Source organism: Pongo pygmaeus, chromosome 2, assembly GCF_028885625.2.
Source record: "Pongo pygmaeus isolate AG05252 chromosome 2, NHGRI_mPonPyg2-v2.0_pri, whole genome shotgun sequence".
In the NCBI taxonomy this organism is placed as follows: Eukaryota; Metazoa; Chordata; class Mammalia; order Primates; family Hominidae; genus Pongo; species Pongo pygmaeus.
The window spans coordinates 54,798,788-54,808,900 of NC_085930.1; the positions used below are offsets into that span (position 1 = coordinate 54,798,788).

The following is a 10,113-nucleotide window of genomic DNA, read 5'->3' on the forward strand; positions in this document are numbered from 1 at the left end:
GGGGGTATCAAGTAAAAAGTTCCTCCTTGCTCACCATGAATTCCACTTTCCAGAGGTACTGCTGTTGACAATTTGGTCTACATCCCTTCACATCTTTTCCTATGTTGTTGTTTTTTTAAAAATTAATCATATTATGTACATTGATTTGTGACTTTTTCTTCAAACTAATGATATATTGTATATCAGTATATGCAGATCTATTTTTTTAGTAACTGCATGAACATTTCACTCCATCAATGAGCCACTTTTATTTACATATTTTCCAAATTATGGACATTTAGGTTGTTTCTGACTTTTAAGTATTATAAGCAATGCTGACATGAATTACTGAAATGAATATGTTTATATAAGTACGTCTTCACATGCGTTCTTTTATTCCAGTAGAATATATATCTCAAAGTGAGCTAAAGGGAATAAGCCTTTTCTATTCAAATAGATACTTAGGGAAAGAAATGTATATTCCCATAAATAGTGAGTGACAGTCCCATGTTTCACCATAACCTATTCAAAAGGGGAAAATATCAATCTTTAAATTTTTTTTTGATAAACTACTAAGTGAAATAAATAGCCACTCAGGTGGTTTGAACTTAACATCCTTTTGGTTACCAGGGGGAGAGGCCGAGACCTGGTTGAGGGGCAGATGCTTGGGGTTTCCCAAAGTCATTCACCCAGGTTAGTGACTCATGTCTCCACACACTAATCTCAGAGCACATGCAAATTTAGGCATGACCAGAACACACACATTCATTCATTTATTGAGTACACACTCTGAGCCAGTCACTAGTAGCAAATAAGAGATACAGGTTCCTGCAATCTTGGAACTTGTGCTCCTGGTAGGAGAGTCAATGATAAACAAGTAAACACACAGACAAAGTAGTTCCTGTCACGGATGAGTTTTATAGCATTGATCAGAAACTACGAGAGCATCGAATATTAAATCTTACTCCTGTACAAAAAGGGACTAAAACAAACACATGTATCCAAATGCTCCTGATAGTTCTTCTTGGTTGTTTCAAATTCTAAATCAAGCCCAAAATCTAAATCAACATCCTTCCATACAAACTTGGGCCTCTCCCACATTTCCCATCTCAGTGAATGGAAAAGACCAAAAACTAGGAAGGAATCATCCTGGTATCTTTTCTTCCTTTGCTCTTGATATACAGTCTGACATGGTTTGGCTGTGTCCCCACCCAAATCTCATCTTGAATTGTAGTTCCCATAATCCGTATGTGTTGTGGGAGGGACCAGGTGGAGATAACTGAATCTTGGGGTGGTTTCCCCATTCTATTTTCATGATAGTGAGTTCTCACAAGATCCAGTGGTTTTATAAGGAGCTTCCCCTTCACTGGGCAATCATTTCTCCTGCCACCATGTGAAAAAGGACATGTTTGCTTCCCCTTCTGCCATGATTATAAGTTTCCTGAGGCCTCCCCAGCCCTGCAGAACTGTAAGTGAATTAAACCTCTTTCCTTTATAAATTACACAATCTCAGGCAGTTCTTTATAGCAGCATGAGAACGGACTAACACACAGTCTATCATCAGATTGGGCTTATTTATCGCTGAAATATTTCCAGAATCTCTCTCTCTCTCCAATTTCACTACTATCCTAGCACAAGCTACTATCATGTCCAGCCTCCATATCACCTGTGCTTACCTAGTACTGTACTCATGCATGTGCTGGTTCCCCCGACAGGTGGATTCCACATTGCTCTTAGTCTCCCAATTCCTCCTCCTTAAAAACCTCTAACAGCTGTGCATTTCTGTTAAGATAAACACAAAACCTCCTACCATGACCCACGCAGACATGCACTTCTGGTCCTACACACTCCTCTGGCCTCAATTCCACCACTCTTCCTGCGGCTTCCTTCACTCAGTCCCGCTAACATTCTTCTCATCTCTCACACACACTAAGCTCCTATCCAGCAGTCTTGCAGATGCTATTACTTTGGTTTGAATTCATTGTTCCTCAGTACTCATGCATCATCCCTTCAGGGAGGGCCTCCTGACTGAGCGAAATCCATCTACTAAGTGCTCTTGTGGTACCTTGTATCCTTCTTTCCTGGCCTTGTCACAGTTGTATTTCTACATTCACTTGAATCCCCTTTAGACAATAAGCACCACCGGGGCCAGAGCCGTGATGGCTTTTGTTTGCCAGAACGATGTCTTGCACCAAGTGCACATTAAACATTTGCTAAACAAAAGAACAGATACATTCATGCAAGATAGACTAAATTGCTTGGAACAAATTTTAAGTGCCCTAAAATTTCAAAAAATGGTTAACATTAACCATGTCTAGTACAGCCAGACAAAAAGCAAGAAAGAAGGGTGTGTGTTGAGGAGAAAGGTTATACAATAAGACCATGCCTGTATCTGTGGGGACAAGGCTTCCCAGAGTAGTGAGCCCAGAATTAGTCAGCCTTGAATTTCAAACAAAGAGCTTTAGCCCAGTCTCATAAGCTATAGGGATCTAATGGAGCTTCTTTGGATGGAAGATTAAAATGAAAGTGGGAATGATTAACTCAGGTAGGTTTAACCTATCATCTGGATAGAGAATGGTTGGAAGTAGACGGAGAAGTAGCAGGACTAGAGGCAAGAAGATGCTTAAAGTAGGCTAGTATAAGAATTGTCACCCAAAATAGAAAAGAAGGGGCAGATCCTGGGACTAAGTAACAGAACTCAGTGATTACCTGGTTATGATAAATAAAAAAAGTGTCAAAATTGCTTTCCTCTGATTCCACCTTATCCCAAGAGTTGCAGATTGGGAGATCTAGAAAGAACTGGGGACATGGCCAGAGTCTTCTCAATTCTTTACTTTATTTTATTTATTTATTTTTGAGAAGGAGTCTCTTCTGCCCAGGCTGGAGTGAAATGGCGCGATCTCAGCTCACTGCAACCTCCGCCCCCCCCGGGTTCAAGTGATTCTCCTGCTTCAGCCTCCCGAGTAGCTTGGATTACAGGCACCTGCCACCACATTGGGCTAATTTTTGTATTTTTTGTAGAGAAGGGGTTTCGCCATGTTGGCCAGGCTGGTCGCGAACTCCTGACTTCAAATGATCCACCTGCCTTGGCCTCCCAAAGTGTTAGGATTACAGGCGTGAGCCACTGTGCCTGGCCAGAGTCTTCTCAATTCTTAAAACACACAATTTTATTTTCCCCCAAGGACTTCAGATAATGAAATAAATTATTATGGTAAAAGAAACCCAGGTAGACTGTACACTAATCACCCAACAGCTTGTTTCACTGCATTGTTGTTGGGGCAAGATGTTTAAACATTAGCATTTAGTTAGACATCCAGGAAGCAGACACCTGTTTCTATTTCTGTATACTAGAATTCAATTAAACAAAACAAACTTAAACTATCATCAGAGTGAACAGGCAGCCTACAGAATGGGAGAAAATTTTGCAATCTATCCATCTGACAAAGGGCTAATATCCAGAATCTACAAAGAACTTAAACAAATTTACAAGAAAAAAGCAAACAACCCCATCAAAAAATGGGCAAAGGATATGAACAGACACTTCTCAAAAGAAGACATTTATGCAGCCAACAGACATATGAAAAAATGCTGGTCATCACTGGTCATTAGAGAAAAGCAAATCAAAACCACAATGAGATACCATCTGATGCCAGTTAGAATGGTGATCATTAAAAGTCAGGAAACGACAGATGCTGGAGAGGTTGTGGAAAAATAGGAACGCTTTTACACTGTTGGTGGGAGTGTAAATTAGTTCAACCATTGTGGAAGACAGTGTGGTGATTCCTCAAGGATCTAGAACTAGAAATACCATTTGACCCAGTAATCCCATTACTGGGCATATATCCAAAGGATTATAAATCATTCTACGATAGAGACACATGCACACATATGTCTATTTCAGCACTATTCACAAGAGCAAAGACTTGGAACCAACCCAAATGTCCATCAATGATAGACTGGATTAAGAAAATGTGGCACATATACACCATGGAATACTATACATCCATAAAAAAGGATGAGTTCATGTCCTTTGCAGGGACATTGATGAAGCTGGGAACCATCATTCTCAGCAAACTATCACAAGGACAAAAAACCAAACACCGCATGTTCTCACTCATAAGTGGGAGTTGAATAATGAGAACACATGGACACAGGGAGGGGAACATCACATACCAGGGCCTGTTGGGGTGGGAGGGTAGGGGAGGGATAACATTAGGAGAAATACCTAATGTAGGTGACGGGTTGATGGGTGCAGCAAACCACTATGGCATGTGTATACCTATGTAACAAAAGTGCACATTCTGCACATGTAACCCAGTATAATTTAAAAAAAAAAAAAAAAAAAAAAAAAAAAAAAAAAAACCTGCTCCACAGTATGAAATAGGAGAGAGAGCAATGGAGAAAGGGTGAAGACACCAGGGTTCTGGTCCCAGTTCTCAAACTAACTCCACTCTGTCAACCTGAGACACATGACTTGGGTCCAGATTTCCTTATCTATAAAACTGGCTGGGAGGGGAAGATAAAGGCTGGGAGTGATTTCTACCTGTGTTCAACAGAGCTCTGGGATTCTGGGAAGGTATTCAGGAGCTCCCAAGGAGACAAGGGAGCAGTTGAGTGGACAGTCTCCCACCCATCACCCATACCCCCTCACCCTGAGCTATATGAGGGAACTTTGTAAGATTTCATTAAGTCTACAGTATGGTCCATATGTCCACCCCCACCACCCAGGAAAAATTACTGTTCTAGATGCTGTCTCTCTAAGGATATTCTTACTTAGGGGTCAGTTGTCTGATTTCCCAAAGAATGATAATACAAGTTGATAGCTGTGTGGATCTGCAAGTTAACACCACACTATGATGTTAAAAAAAAATTCACTAAAGCAGAAATGACACACATCCTTTTAGAGTTTGGGGGATCGGCGGGGACACTAAACTTTCATTCTGAGAATAAACTTTGACATTGGATGAAGGCAACCAGAGCTATTAGCCAACAATGGTACTTACTTTAGCCTTATTTGAATGTTTTAAGGAGCAGATATTCACATATCACTTGTGCGTTAAAAGTGTATTTCTTTCTTTTTGTTTTTTTTTTGTTGTTGTTTTTTTTTGAGACACAGTCTCACTCTGTCGCCCAAACTAGAGTGAAGTGGCGTGATCTCAGCTCACTGCAACCTCCACCTCCCGGATTCAAGTGCCTCAGCCTCCCAACTAGCTGGCACTACAGGTGCATGCTACCATGCTTAGCTAATTTTTATACTTTTAGTAAAGATGGGGTTTCACCATGTTGGCCAGGCTGGTCTCGAACTCCTGACCTTAGGTGATCCGCTCACCGTGGCCTCCCAAAGTGCTGGGATTACAGACATGAGCCACTGCACCCAGCCCCAAAAGTGTATTTATTTCTGAAGAAAAAACTTTTAGAGAATTACACACCTACCCCCACACACACCCCTCTGGCAACTGATCTCTACATAGCTCAGAGCACAAGGACTGTGATAATATCACAAGACTCCTTGACCCCAGAAGTTTCATTAGGGGCCCCAAGCCACAGTGACTAGCAAGTACCTAAATATGACACAATTTTACTACTGCCTCACACTTTGCAATTGTGGGAACTTGGAGGCTAATTTGAGAATTGGGTTGACTCTTCTTTAGAGACAGGAGGGATCAAGGTGATGGACCAAAATGAACACACTTTAGTACAGGGTTTTCCAAAGTGCATATTGCAGTTTGCAGCGGGTTTTGAGAAAATCAACTTACAGGGTGTTTATATTTAATATTGTTAATGTGGGGATGATTTTTTAAATGAATTTTAATATCAGTAAGATAATATGTAATATCAATTGTTATTATTTTATTCAACTTAGTAATAAAATTTTTGTGATCATTTTGCTTCCATTTTATAAACTGTATATGTGTGCATACATGTCACAATGTACTTGGATCTTTCTGGGAGCTGTGAAAAAAAATCAGAAACCACTGCTTTGATAGATATTGAGAGCAAGAGAGGAAGCTTGACAGACACTTTGGGTAGTTTGGCTTAAAAATTAAGGAAAAAGTGGGGGAGTAGAGAAGGACTTATGCCCAGTATTTCCTGAGTGAAGACCACACACACCTACTTCTGACAACTGATCTCTACACAGCTCAGAGCACAAGGACTGTGATAATATCACAAGACTCCCTGGCCTCAGAAGCTTCATTAGGGGCCCAAGCCACAGTGACCAACAAGTACCTAAATATGACACAATTTTACTGCTGCCTCACACTTTGCAATTGTGGGAACTTGGAGGCTAATCAGAGAATTGGGTTGACTCTTCTTTAGAGACAGGAGAGAACAAGGTGATGGACCAAAACGAACACACTCTAGTACAGGGTTTTCCAAAGTGCATATCACAGTTGCAGCATGTCATTGACACTGTGCTTGACCTTAATCCACCCAACAATAGTTGGCCTTATTGAGAGGGCACAGGGAGTTGGCTTGTCAGGAATTTCACCTGTTTTCCAGACAAAGGCAGTTTAAGTAATCCATCCAAAGTCACAACTAGTAAGAGGGAGATTCAGAATTCCAACCTGATAATCACCTGTTACTGTAGCTCAAATTTCTTAGCCATAGGGGAAGGAGGAATAGAGAACCTTGTTTCCTTAAAGTTAGCTTTAAACAATCCTACCTGGCTCTAATTCCTGACTGTTATCACCCTAGCTAATATTAAGCTTTCCCTCACTTTGTTCAGGCACTCTATTAAGCACTTTAAAACCTTGATTTCACTTAATCCTCACAAAAGCTGTATGAGATATGTACTATAATAATTGCTATTTACTGGAAGCTTTGAATAGTTTAGTAACTTGCCCAGTGTCACATAAACATCATTGACACAAACCACATTAAATAGCTGAATGTAGTTTATTTACATTTCTACACCTAGGAAAACTATCTGCTAAAATAGCTATTTCCCCTCCAAGTGTTGGAGTCAAACAGTTGAAATATCAATTTCTCATCTATAAAGTGAAGGTGAGTTTAGAGGTTTGCTTAGGATTACGAAGTCTTAATTCTGGGGATAGAATACCCAGGGGCAGAGGTGGGAGCAGAACTCTATTTTTTTCTAAAAAGGTAGCTCAAGCTTCAGAAATCCCCAGCTGAGATGAGCAGGGGAGGCACAGGAGAGAAGACTGTGCAAAGCTGTGGGATTTTTATAAATTTGCATTCATAGCCTAAGCTGGTGTTTGGTGAAATTTTGGACACAAATTGAGGTGAGGTTTAGTTACTTCCCTGTGCATCGTGGGTGTCCAACATCTAGTCTTGTCAACTTCAGACAGTTTCTAGGGTCTATATCCTGTAGAAAATCTTGTAAGCCAGAGGGCCTTGGGGATATCAATTTTCTAGTTTCCCTACCCTTTTGCAAGCCTCTCTCCCTTTTATTCTCAGCATTACGCTTAAGTTACGGTAGAATCCTGTCTGAATAAGATTTGATTATACCTGAGAAATTCTTATGTCTTATCGAGCTTGTAAAAAGAACATTCTGCCGACACACCTTCATATTGCATCTGTTCCCAACCTAAAAATACAAGACTCAAATTGGTCTGTGAGCAAACCCTAAGTTGTCCTTCCACTGACAACTTAGAGGTAAGAGGGCAGCTATTCCGAAAGGGAGGGGAGGGGTAAAATGAAATAAAACAGGGTGGAGCTTCCAAGGGAACTTATAAATTCTTCTTTGCAAGGCCACACCTACATCCTAATTGGAAAAGAGCTGAAAGACCCTGCCCATTCCGTCCCTCAGCTACCCTTTCCTACCTGGTTTCACTCGTGGAGAGACACACTTCTGTCAGCTTTCCAGGACACACACAGAGATACACAAAATCATGTTTTCCAAAACAGAGAGGAGATTGGTGTGGAGGGTAAGAGAATGAAGCCTGAGAGGGTAGATGGTTGGACACCTGATGCGGGATGAGCAAGGGGTAAAGTTAGGGCAGTGACTGGATACAAAGAAAGTAGAAAAGTGACATTGAACATGGTTAGCCCAGAAGCACACGTTGTGGTCCTGCACAATAGATTCAGATTCTGGCCAAACATTGCTTTATATACTGAGGACATATTATAACCTCCCAGAAATGAAATATATGCACTTCTGGGCCAATATGGTTGTCACCATATCAGACGAAAGGAAAAAGTAGGAATTTTTAAGAATGGTGCTTTTGCCCCTATCAGTTCAGCTTCAGAGATCAAGAACTGCCTAATGACTGCAGGAAGGAAAGCTCAAAGGCTCCAGGTTTCTTAGTTGCACCTGTTTGGGAAGGGCCTGGACTAACAAAAGAGAAAAGCAACAGGTTCCCACAGGCAGAAACTCGATCCAGTCCCCGCACCTCCTGGCGCCCATGCCAAGCGCCACCAGAGCGCGGCCCAGGCCTCCACTGCCCTGCCCGCGGCCAGCTCTGCAAGGCCAGGCCACAATGGCTTCCTGTCTCCTTGGGTCCAGGGTGGGTACCATTTTTCCAAGGCTCACCTGCTGGGAGCCAGGTGCAGAGCAGCAGCCAAGGTGCGGGCAGTTTGGGCCATGCCATGCCGCCCCCTTTCTGGCCCTTTTCAGCTCAGTGGCTTCGGGGCACTGCGTCTTTCTTCCTCAGCTGCGGCCCCAGGACGCACCACCTTCTCCAAGGAACCCCTCGGGTTTCCCCTCACTCGGCGCAGCGGGGAGGGAGCGTCAGCTCTGGTCCCGGGGCAGGTGCCGCCCGGCTAGTCCCCACCTGCGGCGCTCCCCGCGGCTCCACCTCCCGCCCCGCGCGCCGCCGTTTCCTGCTCCGCCCCCGGCTCCCGGGGGACTGCGGCCACCTTCCCTACCTGCCGCCGCCTCCTGCTCGCTGAAACACCGTCCTCCACCCCGCCGACCGAGAAGATTCCCACTTTCCTCCAGAAGTTCTCGGGAAATCTCACCACCTGCAAATGTATCCCCCCTTCTTCTAGAATTATGTGGATATAACCTTGTAGGGTGTGTTTCCTGCGTTATATTGCCATTCCCTTATAAATACTTGCAAAACATTGTTTGTTTCACTAAAAACACAGTAATATGAAGTTTACACGTAATGTCTGTTCAGATTTTCTAGAAACTAAAGATTCGTTTCTAGGCCAGGCGCAGTGGCTCACGCCTGTAATCCCAGCACTTTGGGAGGCCGAGGCGGGTGGATCACCTGAGGTCAGGAGTTCAAGACCAGCCTGACCTATATGGCGAAACCCTGTCTCTAATAAAAATACAAAACAGCCCTGCGTGGTGGCAAGCCCCTGTAATCTCAGCTACTCGGGAGGCTGAGGCCCGAGAATTGCTTGAACCTGGGAGGCGGAGGTTGCAGCAAGCGGAGATCGCGCCACTGCACTCCAGCCTGGGCGACAGAGCGAAACGCGGTCTCGAAAATAAAAAATTAAATAAATAAATAAATAAATAAACAAATAAATATGTGTTTCTAGAAGGTAGAGATAAACTAGAGAAGTTGACTCAAGTTTCTACAACTATAAAAGTCAAATATTATAGAAAAATATAAAGTTATGAGAGTTTAAAAAAATCCCGCTGCCGCTTTCTATAGCTAGGCATTGTTCAAATAGGTGTATTTATTTATTTATTCTATTATTTATTTTAATATTATTCTAATGTTTATTTTTTTCTTATAAAAATATTATAAGTAGGTATATATTTATTTTATTTTTTCTTATCCTTCATTGTCACTGAGAAGCCACTCACAGACCTCAGCCCCTACCAAGGTTTTGACCTTGTCAGATCAAGGTTTTGACCTTTTGCTTTGCAAAGACTCTAGGTCTCTTTGCACCAGGCCACGTAGCATGTAATCTCAGTCTTTCCTTCCACGGCAGGAAGCCCACCAGCCATCACATTTTTCTTCAAGAAAAATAAATGAATAAAAATTCATTAAATTCATTAAACACAGTTTCAGGAAGCTCCCATTCTGGTCACTAACCTTAGAAGTCAATATTTTTTTCTCCTGAGCTCATGTTATGCCCTGCTCTGCTGTGAGAGGGCCCCTTACCCTGCGTTGCTGATATCCCTCACTTTGTCTCCACCCAGAGGAGCATCCTTGTCCTAGATCTGATGCGGGATCTTAACCCAGTCTCTTCTCCCTGTCTTTCCTTCTTCCAGTT

At 42.5% G+C, this 10,113-nt stretch overlaps 1 protein-coding gene across 1 annotated transcript in view; it reads right to left on the reverse strand.

The window, feature by feature from the left end:
- Window positions 1-8,701, reverse strand: part of ILDR1 (immunoglobulin like domain containing receptor 1) — a 35,615-nt gene extending 26,914 nt beyond the window's left edge. The window contains exon 1 of the mRNA XM_054482099.1: window positions 8,474-8,701. Within this exon, the coding sequence (XP_054338074.1) occupies window positions 8,474-8,531 (58 nt within the window). The 5' untranslated portion in view covers window positions 8,532-8,701. The remainder of the gene's footprint in view (window positions 1-8,473) is intronic.
- Between the last annotated feature and the right edge of the window lie 1,412 nt (window positions 8,702-10,113).